This window comes from Grammomys surdaster, unplaced genomic scaffold, assembly GCF_004785775.1.
Source record: "Grammomys surdaster isolate TR1022 unplaced genomic scaffold, NIH_TR_1.0 196, whole genome shotgun sequence".
NCBI lineage: Eukaryota > Metazoa > Chordata > Mammalia > Rodentia > Muridae > Grammomys > Grammomys surdaster.
This window is the reverse complement of record NW_021604641.1, coordinates 3,456,468-3,473,928: the sequence shown is the minus strand read 5'-3', so window position 1 is coordinate 3,473,928 and position 17,461 is coordinate 3,456,468. Positions and strand designations below refer to the sequence as shown.

The 17,461-nt window shown below is 37.4% G+C and overlaps 1 protein-coding gene and 1 pseudogene across 1 annotated transcript in view; one reads left to right on the top strand and one right to left on the bottom strand.

Annotated features, from left to right (window-relative positions):
- Rgs13 (regulator of G protein signaling 13) overlaps positions 1–1,258 on the top strand; it is a 30,169-nt gene extending 28,911 nt beyond the window's left edge. Inside the window, exon 6 of the mRNA XM_028769972.1 lies at positions 196–1,258. Coding sequence (XP_028625805.1) covers positions 196–378 — 183 coding nt within the window. The 3' untranslated portion in view covers positions 379–1,258. The remainder of the gene's footprint in view (positions 1–195) is intronic.
- A 4,747-nt stretch (positions 1,259–6,005) lies between these two features.
- On the bottom strand, positions 6,006–8,563 carry LOC114623316 (annotated as a pseudogene).
- Between the last annotated feature and the right edge of the window lie 8,898 nt (positions 8,564–17,461).

Genomic DNA, 17,461 nt, shown 5'->3' with positions numbered 1-17,461 from the left:
GAGAGAGAGAGAGAGAGAGAGAGAGAGAGAGAGAGAGAGAGAGAGAGAAGACTTCATTTGCTGAAAGTCTTTTTAGATGCCTATGAAAATTGAGCCTAAACTATGCTGTTACTCTGAAAGGGGGAGTAGCAAATTAAAGCATTCCATTGCAGGTGTATACATTTGTTGTGCTTAACCTATAACTTCATTTTTCAGATTAACATCGACAGTACAACACGAGAAGCTATCATCAAAAGCATTCGAGAACCCACTCAAACATGTTTTGAAGAAGCTCAAAAGATCGTCTATATGCATATGGAAATGGATTCTTATCCCAGATTTTTAAAGTCTGAAATGTACCAAAAACTACTAAAAACAGTTCAATCCAAAAGCTCTTGATTACTACCCAGAAGTTTAAACTGAAGATGGCATGTTGCAAGTGCTAACGTAATTGAGAAAAAGACACAAAATGAGAATGAAGGTAGAAATGAAACAGAAACCAAGCCATACCTTGATCTCTAGTTCCCAAGGGAAATTCATTCCAAACTTAAAGAGCTCCAAGATGCTGTAACACAATTTATAGTATACTTACAGAATTAACAGAGAAGAAAAAGGAAGCTTCCTTTTATCATATAAACACTATAATATTTTTACTATACTAGGCAACTAATGATATTTTCCATTAAAGAAATTTGGCAGTCATAGCACAAATAACTCATTTTAAAACCATTGCTCCACGAATTTTGTCTCTAGGTATTCTATAGATATGCTCAGAATATCTTGAATTAGTATATAAGTGTATTAGTCATAATATAATCAGTTGAATTTTAATATAATCAGAACTGATAATATGATATTAAGAGGAAAATTAGCTATAAAATTTTCTCAGTAGCATGTCCATGATTGACCTTAGAAGTTCAATTGACCTGTATCACATATGTCTTCTACATGTTAAATCTTTGGGATGATTGTAAACTTTTACTATGTGTGGATCTTTTTTTGTTTGTATTTTACATTTACAATGTCATTGGGCTATAAAATTGGTCTTTTATTTTAGATTAACTTCGTCACAATATAAACTCATCATAGTGTTGGAAATCAATAAGTAGAAACTAAAAGCTGTGTGCATATTTTTCAAAGACACCTTATTGTACCTTACAATGAATACTTCAAAGGGCCTAAAGCTTGCAAAAATGAGAAAATAAAATAAAGCAGTTTAAATTGCTTGTTTGATGTCACTGTACTGTCACTTTAAAACATTAAAAGAATTTAGACACAATTCCCAGATCTGGAGTTCTGTGGGGTCAACAAAACATACACAGGAACAAAATTTGAACTGTTACCTTTTGTACTGTAAAAAATGTCAAGAGTTGCTTGACATTTTTTGTACTGTAAAAAATGACATTTTGTTGCTGATGGACAGGAAGCATTCAAACTGACCCTCACCCTATCCCAGATTCAATTTTCAATCCTCATGTTTTGTCTTGGTTTTGAATAGCACCTTAAAATAGACTTTACCCTTCTGGTGAAGCCAAGTTCCCACTCTACCCAGGAACTCCAAGTTCTTATAGTACCATGGTCCTTACTCCTTGAGCTATTGTGTTCTGTTGAACATAAAAGAATAAAGTCTGCCAGTTTCCATGGCTCATAAGGTCCCAGGCATTTTAACGTTTTTACATTCAAGCGGTGCAGCATAAGTGACTGGACAGCCAAGCACAATCTATTCAGATGCTAAGAAATGCTAAGGCACCAACCACCCGCCTCCAGCCCCAGAGAAGTCAGCCAAATAGTAAGTGAATAACTGAATCACTGACAATATAGTAGGGAAATAGATGTTTTGACAATGTACATGGAAAGAATACTAAATGTATTATAAGAGACTTAAATTTCACTATTGGGTTTCCCAAACTGATGATTTTATGAATTTGTTTAGGCCTGTGTGCACTATAGAAGTTAGCAAAAAAAAAAAAAGTCATGGTGTTTCTGCTCTTCAGTTTCCTTTCTTTTCTTTTTAAAATGTGCTTTACATTTTATTTATTGGGGGGATTATAGGTACATGCATGCAGCATTGCATGTACAGAAGTCAAAGGACGACTTTTAGAAAGGAGTCAGTTCTCTCTTTCTAGCTTGTGGGTTCCAGAAATCACTATCAGGCCATCGGGTTTAATGGCAAGCACCTTTATTTATTAAGCCATCTCTTAGGACCAAGTTTCCCTTTCTATGCCCTCTCTTTACTTTCTAAGCCACCCATCCTAGCCTTCAACTCACTCTCAAACCAAGGCAGACTTTGAACTCATAAAACTCCTGCCTCAGTCTTCAAAGCAATTTGAATCCATGGGTTTGTTATATGTAACTTCTTGCTTGTTGAAGTATGTTACCTCCGATCCTGTTTTCTCTAGGATTTATCATGAAGGCATGTTGGATTTAATTGCTCAGCCAGGTTTACTGCTGTTCTATTTATAATGTAAATGCCTTTCAACAGAAAGATGGATAATGAAAATGTGGTACATATACACAATGTAATTCTATCCATCTGTAGCAAAAGTAAAATTGTGAAATTTGTAGGTAAATGGATGACACTAGGAAACATTACACTGAGTGAAGTAACTCACACACAGAAAGACAAATGCCTCTTATTTGTAGGCCCTAACTCTGAATCTTAGTCATGAGTATATAACCTAAAGTAACCACAGGAACCAGAAAAAAAATTAAAAGGGACCAGAGATAAGAAGGAAGTCTAGAGAGGTCTAGAAAGGGGATACAGTAAGACACAAGTGCTATGAAGGAAGATGTGAAAAATGGGAGGCAGGAGGGAAGAAAAGAGAGAGAGAGAGAGAGAGAGAGAGAGAGAGAGAGAGAGAGAGAGACTGGGAGACAGAGACAGACAGAGACAGAGACAGGAATAGAAAAAACTACTATTTACTTAAAAATGTATATGTATGTGTATGTATGTGTGTGTGTATGTGTACGTATATTTAAATGAAATTGTGCCACTTGGGGGTGAGGATGTTTTCTACAAGAACTATAAACTATCTAACAAAAACCCACTGCTGAGCAGGGCAAATCTCCCCCGAGTAGCTGATCATGAATATCCAAGAGACTCACAAAACAATACAGACTATTCACATTGTCCTTCGTTACCTCCATGGAAGGTAAGACCTTATTACTGGAGACACCAAATGCTTCAGACACAGAACTTGGATGCATCAAGCTGGAACTAACTTGGAAGTTTCTCCCTGAGGAATAGCTCTCACAGAATGTAAAATTCTATACAGGCTGTCAATGGTGACATATAGAACTACATATAAAACCAACTACCGTATAAAAACTAGGTACAGCAGTGCACAGCTATAAACCAAGGACTAAAACAGGGGGAGAGACAGGTGGATCCCTGAAACTCACTCGCCATGCATACTAGCTAAATAGATGAGTTCCAGGTTCAGTGAGAGACCCTGTCACAAAAACTAAGGTGATGGCAGCTGTAAAGATACTCAGCAGTTAAGAGCACTTCCTGCTCTTGGAGAGTACGTAGGCTCAGAATACAGCACCCACCTGGTGGCTCACAACATTCTATAACTCTAGCTCCATTGGATCTGATGCCTTCTTCTAACCTCTGCAGCCACTGGACATGCACATGGTATACCAATATATTCTGGCAAAGCATTCACATATTTTTTAAACATATAAGAAATTTAAAAAAAAAAAGTGGAGAGTGATCAAGAAAGGTACCTGACACCTCTTGCCACCACATGCACACATATGCTTACACACCCATATACACATGTGCATATATTCACATGGACACACACACACAAAAGACTTCATTACCTCTGAGTAAGCTTTTCAATAAGAAAATAATGATAAAGAAATGTCTCAGAATTCATGTATCCTAACAGAGATGACCATTTTTTTTTCTATTTATACTTCATCACACACACAATTTCTTTATCTACAAAGGATTTTCTATTAATTTTGGAATAATGACTATAGAAAAGTCACACACAAGGTTTTCTTCAAAGGCACAAAAGATTATAATTTAGAGAAAATGGTAAGTCCCCACTGCCTAAGAAGTATCTTTCAACTACCTAGGATTTGAAATTCCCACCACTATGCATAGATAAAAAATAGCATCTAAACTCACACAAGAAGAATGAGTCAGTAATGCTAACACATTAGCTGTTGCCTAGCATAAAACAAAACTTGTAAAAATAAAATACAGTAATATAGTATAGTATAGGAAAATATCTCAGCTTGGGGAACAAAGACATTAATTAGAAAACCTCTGGACTTGGGAACAAGAGAGGGGGGTAAGCAAAGTATTTTATTTATAAAAGTTTCCCAGTGTTGTTAATAAAAAAAAATCAAGAGGAGAAATAAGTTTCATGAGAACTATACATCTTGGTAGAAAAAATAATAATGTCCTGTGAAAATAGAAGAGAAAATATAAAATTATTATATAAATGACATTTATAGAGGCATCTGTTTAAGAAAATTCACCTGGCTCCCATAGCACTAAGACACTGTGCAGACAACCATTAATCATGGTATGCTTCTGACTCTCAGTGACATGTGTAGTGATGACTAAAGCCCATAGCAATAAGAGCCAAGTATAGACGGACAAAGGCTGCTTTAGAAACCCAGAAGAAGCACCTTCCTCTACACAGTGGAACCTGTAAAGAATAGGAGACATGCTGTTTGAGAATGGCTATAAAGAATAATTAAGTGATCTCTCAAAGAAGAGGGGAAGGCTGTGTGAACTGCAACAAGACAGGAGAACATGTGACACTTGGGAAGATGCAGAAAGTGGTGGGAGTTCTTCTACTAGGCTGCTCCCAGTTCACAACCTGACTCCAAAGTCTAGCAGCTATGCATATTTCAGAATGCTGTTCAATCTCATTGAAATTTATTTTATTTTTATGTATGAAATAATACAATTAATTTACTGATATGTGCTTCAGTTTCAAGATGTATATGAGTACAGTGTATCTGTCTTCAGACACCCCAGAAGAAGGCATCAGATTCCATTACAGATGGCTGTGAGCCACCATATTGGTGCTGGGGGTTGAATTCAGAACCTCTGGAAGAGCATTCAGAAGTCCTAGGAAACAAAACAACGGTCTAATAATTCCTAGACACTCTTTGAAGGTTCATTATGATGTTACAGCAATGATAAAGACAGTTTGTTGTGTTTTAAAGAATAGTATGTGTTTTGACACATTCATTCATTCAACAAATAGTTAAGTGCTATGTGTACCAGTAGAGTGATCAGACATAGAAATAAATCTACTACTAACAAACCAATCAGAAAATGCCTTCATGAACCTTACAATGTCAGTAATAAAAGAAATAAAAGATCACATAGAATTACCAAAAAAGTTCTATAAACAAAATAAAAATGAGAGAATAGGAAAAGGGCAGATGGATGTGTTAGAGAAAGTTGTTGTTCTCATCTTTACATAATTCACACACACCTCATTCCCTGACAAAACTAATCAAAGGCAAGAAAGCCAAGGCTTTACAAAATTATTTAACTTATATATGTGAGCATGTGTATGTTAAGAACATAGAGCAAAGCTCTACTCTCTTAGCATACTTAAGGTTTTTTTTTCAAAATAAAATTTTATTTGAATAAGGCTTTATCAGTTCTTTTCTCTTTCTTAAAAAATGAGGGAGGGAGTTTTTCCACAAAGCTGGTCAGATGGGAAACACCATTTTCTTCAATTGGGCCTCATTTGAAAATAAAATGCTTACAATAAGATCATCTGTGTCGCCGGGCAGTGGTGGTACATGCCTTTAATCCCAGCACTTGGGAGGCAGAGGCAGGCGGATTTCTGAGTTTGAAGCCAGCCTGGTCTTCAGAGTGAGTTCCAGGAAAGCCAGGGCTATACAAAGAAACCCTGTATAAAAAAAAAAAAAAAAAAAAAAAAAAGATCATCTGTGTCAAGCTGAAAGAAGACCCTTCAAAGCGAGTGTGATTTGTGGTGAGTTCCACGCACCAGAAACCTCCATGCCAGGTACTGCAAACATCACTGACTGAGGGACCTCTGCAGAGCTTCATACATCATTTGATCCTTTATTGATGTGGATGGTTTGACTTTCCTGAAAGCTTCTTCAAAGTGCTTATGACTGACCTTAAGATCACCTGTTGCTATTCCATTCTTCTGTCCTGTTATTTCTTGTCTCGGGGCACAGAGAGAAGCTTCTCGTACCAAAGCAGAAAGGTCTGCATCCGTATAGCAATTACAACGAAGGTCATTAGCAATTGTTTCCAAATTTACATCTTCATCCAGTGGAGGTTTGGTGCCATTTTTTGTAATGGTCTTTAATATGGCAACACGGTCTGCTGGGGGTGGCAAACCCACGAAGAGTGTTTTGTCTAGCCGGCCTGGACGCAGAATGGCAGGGTCAATGATATCTGGTCTATTAGTGGCCTCCAAAATAAAAACTTGCTGACGTGTTTCTAAACCATCTGTCTCTGTAAGCAGCTGATTTACCACATGAACACTAGCACCTGTTTCTCGGTCTGATCTCCGAGGACATAAAGCATCTACTTCATCAAAAAATATCACACAGGGCGCTGAATTCTTGGCTCGCTGAAAAACCTGTCGCACACCACGTTCACTTTCACCAACATATATATTCAATAATTCAGGGCCTTTGACAGATATAAAATTTAATCCAGACTCATTTGCCACAGCCTTTGCTAGCAGAGTTTTTCCACATCCAGAAGGACCAGCTAGAAGGATGCCAGCTGGAGTCCCCAAGCCAAGAGTTCTGAACTGGTCTGGGTTGCGAACAAGTGCCAATATTGCCATTATAAGCTCATCTCTAATATCTTCCAGGGCACCTATATCAGCCCGTGTCACATTAGGGACAGTTACAAAGCCTTCCTTTTTGGCACAAGGCTGGACTTCTGCTAGAGCAACAATGAAGTCATTTAATTCAATGCACAGTCCTTGCATCTGTTCCTCTGAGAGGGTATCTTGGTTTCTTAGCAACAACAACAGCCTTTGCAATTCATCCTGTGTTTTAAAACCGGGCTCAGCAACCAGCCTTTCCTCCTGATCCCCTTCAGAGGGCAAACCTTCAATCTCAGGCTTTTTCTTCTGCTGCTCCTGTTGTTTCATCAAGACCCTATTGACGGCACACATGGCCGCCTCACGGCACAGAGCCATCAGATCAGCACCAACAAAGCCTGGCGTTAGGTGTGCTAAGTGACAAAATCGAAAGTTTCCGGAAGCCTCAGTTTTCAGCATAATGTTTGAAGAATTCTTTCTCTGGATACCTCATCTGGGATACCCAAGCAGATTTCTCGGTCAAACCTTCCTGCACGTCTCAAAGCAGGATCCAATGAGTCTGGCCAGTTAGTAGCTCCAACAACTAGGACCCAAGCTGTAGTTTCCACATTATTTAGATCATCCATGCAGGTTAGAAGCTGGGCTACAATCCTTCGTTCCGTATCTTTTGAAGCAACTTCTCTTTTGAGGGTAATTGCATCAATTTTATCAATGAAAACAATACATGGTGCATTTGACACAGCCTGGTCAAATAAATCTCTGAGCTTTTGCTCAGACTCTCCAGAAACTCCTGACACAATCTCTGGAGCAGCCACTTTCAGAATCGGCAAGTCAAGTTCCCCAGCTATTGCATGTGCTAGTAATGTCTTCCCACAGCCTGGTGGCCCATGCAGGAGAACACCACGAGGAGGCACGACGCCAAGGTGGGGTATACCTCTGGGTGACGCATGAGCATCTTGCAGACTTCTTTTAATGTGGAATCATTGCCTCCAACATTTTCAAACTTCACATTGGAAATCTGCAACTCTGTACTCCTTGCTTTAACCTTCTTTTGCAGAACAGCTTCGATTTCTCCATCTACTTCTTGAAGATCCTCTGTCTTTCTTTTGTTTCCTTTATTCTTTGCCCTACCTTTCCTTTTCTTATCACTTTCCAGAAGAGAAGAGTCTTTTAAATTCTGAATCTCAGCATTCTGCTTTTTGTACTGGCTTTGGTCATCTGATAGGTCCAAGGGAAGACTTTCTTTCATTCCACCTGGGGTTTTGTCAATAAACCATCCTCCCTCAGATTCTCAGGCAGGGGTCTTCAATGGCATGGAGTCCGTTTTAGAAGTCAGCAATGGTGTTGAAGTGGCGGCTTCTCTCTGTTCCAACTTCAGAGACATTGAAACGGAATCAGTTTCCTTTCCGATACAAAGAGAGCAGGGAACTGTTCATGTGATTTGCTGACTGTGGATCTGGGTAATCTTCCATGTTTGAATCATCATCAGAAGAGCTTTCAGTGTACTCGTCCTCTTCATCTTGTCTTGCTCTTTTTGCCAGATGTCCATCTTCTAAATCTTTGAGATTCTTAAGTTATTTCTCACTACTAATTATGCTAAATACTTTATCTACCTGAATCCTAAAAGCATTTCTTTTTCTTCGACCATAATCTACACTGTATTTTGTTTGCAAGTCGGATGCTAAGATTCCAGTGTCCACATATTTGCCACATCTATTACTACTGAGGTACAGAATGATACATTCCTTCAGTTTCCTGTCTATGAAAACCGAGGGTCTGGGCTTCATGCTGCCGCTGCCAGGGACCGACACCTCATGTTACCGCAAAAGACTGCAGTGGACCTCTTCTCTGCTCCAACGGAAACTTAAGTATGTTTTTAAAGCTCAGTATTCTTACCTACAAATAAAATATTATACAGCAAATTTTTGATTTTTCTTTTTTATATAACTGATAATTCATCCTCATTGATAAGCAACACCACAGTTCCTTTTTCCCTTCAACTCTAGAAAGCACCATGCTATTTGAGTTTAAATATTGTAGACATCTCAGGTTCCTAGAATCATGAAATATATGTCCTTCTTTGACATCCTTCTTTTGTTTAGCATTATGTTCTGAACATTTATCTATATTATTACAAAATATAGGACTTTATGTTGGATAAAATTCTATAGCAAGAACAGAACATATTTAACACATCCATTCATTCATGTCATAATGTCTGTGTTGTCTTTTGCTTGCGTTTCCCTAATTATTATTACACTTTATTTTGTATAACTTTTTTCTATCTATGTATCTTCTTTACAATATAAAACTTACACAAAAGCAAATACATGAACCAATGGAACTAAACACAAAGACTAGAAGTAAGTGTATACATATTGAGTCAAGTTATTTGACAGAGGTTTCAAGAATACATGTTGGAGAAAGATATATTTCTCACAAAACAGGGGAGGGACAAAGGAGATAACCAGCATACCCATGTTTATTAAAGCACAGTTTTTAATACATTTGATCATTAACCTCCATTTCTAACATGAACAAATTTAGGATTATTATAGAAGCACATTTCTGAAAATACCTATGAGGGTATTTCTATAAAGATTTAATGGGGCAAGGAAGACCTAGCCTAAATATACCATGCCATGGGGGTGAGGTGAGGTCTGAGACTAAATAAAAAGGAGAAAGCAAGGTAAGTGCCCACAGTCATCCCTCTATGCTTCCTGAATGTGCCTCATACTTCTGTTTCCACGACATGATGTTCTAGACTGTATACTAAAACTAGAAGCATAAATAAATAGCTAAATAAATAAACCCTTCTGTAAGTTAATTTAGTCAGAGGTGGTATCTCAGCAATGAGAAAAGTACATGAGATCCACGACGTAGAGTTAGGCTAGCTACCTGTCAACTCATTAATTGGACAAAGCCTGGGAATATATGGATGTGTGTATCAGTCATAAATAAGAATAAAATACTATCGTTTGCAGAAAAATAATGAATGAAACTGAAAGACATCATATTAAGCAAGATAAGCAAGACACAGAAAACTAAATATCACGTTTTCTTTCATGTGTGGAAACCATAAAAATGTCATCTATTAAAAATAGTGTCTTAAAAAGGCAAGAGAAGGAAGAACAGAAAGGGCAGGAGATGGGAAAAGGGAGAGCAGACAAGATCTAAGCACATTATCTTCAGGTATAGAAAAGTCACCACTAAAACTCAGTCACTGATATAATATTTGCTAATAATAAACAGAAAGGGATAGATGGTAATAACAAAAAATGGTACACTCATACAGAAGAAGGAAGCATAAGCTAATCTTACATAACAAAATTCAACTCAAAATGGATAAAAATAATTCAGACATAGGACTTGAAATTGCATCCTTTCCCTCAAAAACAAGAAAACAAAAGGGATCAAAAATGGAAAGAATCATGAAATGAGCTTAAATAGCCTTCTTCCTATGAAACCAAAACATGAGTAACAAAAACAAAAGTAGACAAGCACGGCTACATTAAGCCTAAAACTTCTATAAAGAAAATAACAGGAAAACAATGAAAGTCAGCCTAAAGAATGGGAGAAAGGATTTGCATACCATCTGATAAGAAGTCAGTACCCAAATACATAACTCTTAAAACTAGGAGAAAAACAAAACTTAATAACCTATTTTTAACATTGTTTAAGGACTTGAATAAATATCTTTTCTTCCGTGTGCCCTCACTAGATCCAAGATATTTTTACTAATTTTTAATTCCTTATCCATTATAAGTGTAGCTTCTCATGAACAAGCAAAATGTAGAGAAAGTATACAATGAAATTATATACTTGAAGTATATAAATAAAGTATATAAATATATAATTATATGTAAAGTATACAATGAAGTATATACAAATGTATACTTAAAACTTTATGAACAGAATGTCTTTTGTCTTTTGTGGTCTCTTTTTATCTCAGTCTCAAACCAAATGTATTATAAATGCATCTTTATCCATGACATACGTAAGGAGGAGAGTGATGGAGCCCAAGAGGCAAAAAGCTTGATGATCTGTGGGCCAGTGGTTAAGTGGTGAGGCACAAGTCATCTGTGATCGTGGAACCTGCTCTGCAGGGTGCTATATCAATAAGTAAGGTAAAGGATGTAGATACAGCAGGTAACAGACAAGTTAACATATAATCATAGTAGCCACTAATAAACAGTCATACATTATCATAAACAATACAAGATGGGAAGAAAACTGGAACACAGTGAGCTAGGTATTAGACACAGGGCATTAGGTACCCAGTATGGAGCAGAGAATTATTATCCTAAAAGATCCTAAATTCACAGTTATTAAAAGAAAGCATGTGGATTTAAAGGGAAATGTCTAATGAAAATCAAAATGGATTGTAGTATTTGTTACAAGAGAAAATAAAACAATGAAATATGTAAAGAGAAACTGGAGAGGTAGAAGACTGAGGGGAGCAGCATCCTCAAGTATCAAACAGTGTTCACAGAGCCAGTGGGCCTCGCTTGAGCTCAAACTCATTGGTTGCTTCATTAGCACTTCATTATCACTTAACACATGTTGAGTATTTGGCTATCTGGTATTCAGGAGATAAATGAAATTAGGTCCAAGTATTTAAGATGAAAAAAGAAAGAAGGAAAGATAGATGAATTTACAATGCACCAATGCACTAATGGCAAACAGATAAATATTATCAAACATCCGTCTTTAGAGAATGTCTAGACCCAGCAAGGAAAAGACACCTGAAGGCAAGGAGGAAGTATGGAGATATATGAACATCACAGATCAAATGTGTCCTTTAAAATAAGCAATATGCAGAAAGGAGGAGGTACAACCTGATGGCTGGACAAGATTGGAGCAGGAGCTGCTGTTTCTTATTATGTGTTTGCTTTTTTACTGCACACTTAGATGTGCTCTTCAGCCAATTCTTGCCAGCAAGTTCTTTCTCACAAGACTCTGCAAGTGAGAAGGATCAGTGATGGCTAAGGTAAATATAGTCTGCCTGGAGTTGGCAGCACCCGCCACCTTACGAGTGATTCATATGCAAAGCCCATCCCCAGTAACTCAATCTAAAATTGGAGAGTATGTGTGAGGAGTTTTTATGCCTTGTTTTGGCAGTTGTGTATCTAGACTTGCCACAATGTGTTTTATTATTAACTGGAAGGTTTTGTGAAACGTGTCACGAGGGCTTATTTTTGAGAAAAAAAAATAAGATTCTGAAATCTCATTTCCAGGAAAAGCTTGGATGGTATTAGATGCCAGGCACTACAGACGGTCACTTCACTGTTCCCATCACCTGTCTGGTAATAAATGTATAACAATGTTATTATTAACTACACCTTAATGTTGAGAACACTGGGGTCAGAGAGATTTAAAGCTTATCCAAACTCATTCAAGGAAATAAAAAATCAAGCCAAGACTAAGTCACTGGACTGTCTAACTCCAAATTTACGCTTTCTCGTAAATCAAATGCAAGATAGCACAGTAAAGACTAAAGGGCAGCCCTGCTGAGTCTTTAAAACCGATCCCTTGACACTTTTAACAGATTTATTTATTTATTTATTTATTTATTTATTTATTCACTCTACATCCCAATATCAACTCCCTCTCGTCTCCTCATAACCCCCTCTTGCACATCCTCCCCCATTCCACCCTCTCCTCGGAGAAGGGGGAGCCATCTGGGTATCAACTACCACCCTCCTTCTCGCTCTGCCCCTCCTCCAACCCCTCCCCCCCCGTCTCTCTCTCTCTCTCTCACACACACACACACACACACCTCCCACCCACTCACCCAGGTACATAACTCTGCTCACCTAGGCACATCCTCTCTCACTGAGGCCAGACAAGGCAGCCCAATTATGGGCACAGCATTCACAGGCAGGCAACAAATTTAGGGACAGCCCCCGTTTCAGTTGTTGGGGATCTGCATGAACACCAAGCTGCACATCTGCTAAATAGGTACTGGGGGCTAGGTCTAGTCCATGTTCGCTCTTTGCCTGATGGTTCAGACTATGGGAGCCCACAAGGGTTCAGGTTAGTTGACTCTGTTGGTCTTCCTGTAGGGTACCCATGTAGCTGCTTGTGTTATGAATGTTAATTACATTCCCCAAAACACTGCTTACACCGATGTTTACACATAGCTTCTGGTAACATTTAAGTGTTTCTCAGTCATTAGAAAGTCCCCTGTTGAGAATCTCTGTTTAGCTCTGTACCCCATTTTTGGTTGAGTTATTTAAGTTGCTGGTGTCTAACTTCTTAAGTTCTTTATATATTTTGGATATTAGCCCTCTGTCAGAGTTTCTTAATAAATCCCAAGATGGCTATTGCTGCCCTTCCAGTGATATCCTGAGCACTCATCTTAAAGATAGACATATTTAAAAATTATTGGAAAAAATCAATAAGTGTCATCTAAGAAAAAATCATAAAGGCCTAACTTTAAAACTATTTTTAATATTTTTAAATATTTTTATTTAAAATATTTTAAAGATTAATGTTGCACCCATAGTAAGGAAATCCTTCATCTGACCCAGACTTTAATAACCATGCAGGTTAGAGATATTTAGTAATCAAAACAGTTTTTGCAAACTGCCCTTGGCCAGATGTAGCTTTTCTCCCTGTGAAGTACATGTGATGTGTTCCTGTCACTCATCCTCAGAACCTCTGCAGCCCTAGTTATCTGACCCCCACTTTTCAGGCATGCAATGTATGTGCCTGAAGTCACGCCCTCACAGGTGATGATTCAGGCAGTAAAGCCCAGGCTAGTTTTCATTTCCACATTCCCCATTTCCCCTAGACACAACCACAAACCCAGCTTGTTCTAAATATTTCTCAGTGGTTTTTATGCCCAGAACTAAATGTGTTCATTCTCTATGTTCTTTGTCTGCTTTCTTTCCATACTACATGCCATAACGGGGACTGCCCGAAGTAGCAGCACATGCCTTCAATCTCATCACTCAGGAGGCAGGGACAGGTGGATCTCTGGATCTCTGAGGTTAAAGCCAGACTGGTCTACATAGTTTGAGTTCTAAGACAGACAGAGCTATATAGTGAGACCTTGTCTCAAAAAAGAAAAAAAATAGTATTGTTAAAATAATTATATGTTTATTTGTCTGTATTTTCCATTAAATTGTTATCTTTGTATGACCAGAAACAGTCTGGAAAAAAAGTTTTAGGAACTACATTCTTTATCAGCAACAAAAATTCCTATTGAAGTAACTCTGTCATCCAGGAACAAAGAAACAGCGCTCTGTCACAGACTCCATGAAGTAAACCACAGATGATGGTAAAATTGGCTTATGACTTTAATGACGAAATAAAAACTTTATGGAAAAGCTAAATCACCCTAGCAAAGTATGAAAGTGCATCAGAACACTGAATGATCATAATTGCACAAATATTAGTTAATTCTCACTGAAGCATCAAGCTGGTGGTGATGATGAAGACTGAATCAATGAGGTGATCAGCTCCGTACAAGAATCGCTGTCACCTAATGCACAAAGGCAGAGAAGCAGTGTCTTCTTTAATAAACTCTTCCTAATAGAATGTGAATTTGGCAAAAATAATCATCTCCATGAATCAGAAATAATGAAAGTAAGAACAAGGAGATTATAAGGCACTCTGAGTGCAGTACTATTTGTTCTTGGTTTTCTGTTCCAGATAAGCACAAAAAAAAAAAAAAAAAAAAAGTCCTTACCAGCAAATGGACTATGAAATGTCTAAGGAATGGCAGTAAATAATGAGATGAGGATTCTAAGAAAACATTTCTAAATTCACATGCCAAAAAATTTTATCATCTCCAAAACTATTTTATCACATTTTACCAGGTTGCAGAAAATACCACTTTAATATTCAAATATGGACTCTTCCTAAAATTTCCTCTGTCAGAACTCATATGCTGGTAATCAAACTGTCTAGTCATCTCTTGCTGAAATCCTGAAAACTCTCAATCTCTGTCATCTTCATAGCTTTTACCCACAACCAAGCCAATGCCTCTTTATTGAGCCTGGATTATTACAATAGGGTCCTAAGTGGCCTTCTCTCTTCTACCTCCCCAATCTCACTTCATTTCTGCACCCAACACCTCACACACACATAGACACATACACACACACATGTGCACACACACACACATATGTCACAATAATCATTTTAAAATGTATCACATTCTTCAAAGTTCTCAAGTAATTTTTATCCCACATTACAGAAAAATATTCCAAATCCTTGCATGTTCTACAAGGACCTCAGTTGCTCAGCAGTAACCTGACCATTTGTTCTCCTATGCACCATCCTGAAATCATCATAACCAATATAAGCATCCTCTCACACCTCAGATTCAAGGTTTCGTGTTCAGTTCTTGCTCTCCTACACTACTCAAGATGTACACACTCATCACACTTATGCCTGACCTCTGCTGAAAAGTCTCGGACTATCTTTGATGACTCCATTTAAGCTAACACTGCTGCACCCACCTTTTCTAGCCTCTGCCTTTATTCTTCTTCACAAATGTCACATATTTTGTTTGCTTTCTGTCAACCTGTATTGTATACAAGTCCGACCCACTCTTCTCCAAAGAGGAAGAACTTGTATTGAAAGGACCAAGTCTATATTTTAAAATTATGTTACTTTCCAATATCTCATATTATATAAAAATAATTTAAGACTTGGACTGTTCCCTTTAATCCACCTCTTTTTATAATAGAAGTTTATAATCACTTGTAGAATCTACTATTGCTTTTAAGTTTACCATATTTAGGAAAGTTGATATTTGTGAGCCTCCATTTTCTCCTAGGTTGAAAAATAAAAGATTTCAAAAACTTGAAAGACACAATAGAAGAAATGATTACTAGGGGAAAAGAAATCTATCGTGAATTTCACTTAATAAGTGGAATGTCACTTCGAAAGTTGTAATGAAGTGTACATATTATGGCTTAACTTTAAAAAGTCTTACAGTCTTAATTGAGACCTTTTGAAGGGCAACTGAATAAAGAAATCTCTGATACCATCAATGGATTAATCCATTGTGAATTCCTAGCTCAATGGATTATGAAGAAGTGTAACATAGTTAGAGGGAGAATGTCACTGCAGGCTTTGATGGCCATGCCTTGTTTCTGTAGCCCTTCCTATCTGTTTCTCTGTTCCTTCCCATCATGAAATGGACAGTCTTACTCTATCCACATTTCCCATCAAAATGTGCTGTTCTGCCTTACCATAAGCCTACAACAATGGGGGAAAGATAGCATACATAGAAAACCTAGAAATCAGGAACCAAAATAAATCCTTCTTTTAAATTATTTATTTTGTCATAGTTACAAAAAGGTGACTGGGAGACCATGTTAAGGACCCAACCAACCAACCAGCCTACTGCAGTTATCAATAAATGAGGATAAATATATATTTTGTTTCAACTGCATCTTTCTGTTGTTTATAAATGAGAAAATACAGCTGCCCAGGATAAGCTTATTCAATATTATAAACTGAAACATATGAAACACAATAATTATTAGTCTGAAAATTCAGAAACATGTTGGCTTATTGGTCTGCATTTTTATGAATTATAACTTCAGATGTACATCTATACTTGTAGGGGAATATAGAGTAAACAAATAACCTCATAAAAGAGCTGGTTGTTTAAGCCCATTGGTGGTGGTCCATGCCTTTAATCTTAGCATGTGGGAGGCTGAGGCAGGTGGATCTTTGAATTCAAAGATGGCCTGGTTGCTATTTTCATCACATCATGAACTAACTCTTCTCTCCCATATCACACCTACATGATGTCAAGGTTTTTTTTTTTTAAGGACTAATTTTTAGAATAATTTCATTTCAGTAAATATATTTATACAGCAACGTATCCTTTCACTTTTAATATTTCCTGGAAACCAATCATTTAGAAAAAAAGAGCAGCTGTTATGTCAATAAGCCCAGGATAGTGTCTTTGCCATCTAATGTTTTAAGAATCTTTGAGTATTTTCTGATTACACTCCAAATTAAATGCAAACATTCGTGTCACAGAGCACACATTATCAAATCTGCCAGCCTGCTAACAGGATGAATGATGATGAGATATGTTAATTATTTGCTCTCTAGTGGCTGTGATTGATTAATTTTGACTGGTACATCGTGTAATGTTATGGAGTACAGTAAATATTAGAGTCTGTTATTTTTTCCCGGGCAAGAAAGTCATGCTCACTAATGACATACTTTATTTGTAGCTCTTTCTACAATCTGACAATGTGCTGGTAGATTCAAGTAATCTTTTTTTTCCCAAGTGAGCTTCGCATTAAGAGACCAGTGGCACCATCAAGTTACATGAGTTGGCTGAGTTTCCCACTTACCTTTCTGTCCTCCGCTGACAGCCCTAACACACACACTTCATGTAAAGCTAAACCTACAGAGACACTAAAAAACATCCAATATATACATTATCTTCTGTGTTAGAATACATTTTACGGCTATCAAGATAGTCCAATAGGTGAAGCATATGAAGCTGAATTCAATCCCTGAGTCCCAAACAATAGAATGAGTGACCCACTCCAACAAGAGATCAGTGTGCAGACAAAGTGGAGGCTTCAAAAGAAGTAGATGAAAATGTCATTAAGACATTAAGCAAGATAACAAGGAGGACAATGTGAGGAACTGTCATCCTGTAAAATGGCTAATAGAGTCTCCAGGACACAACAGGAGTG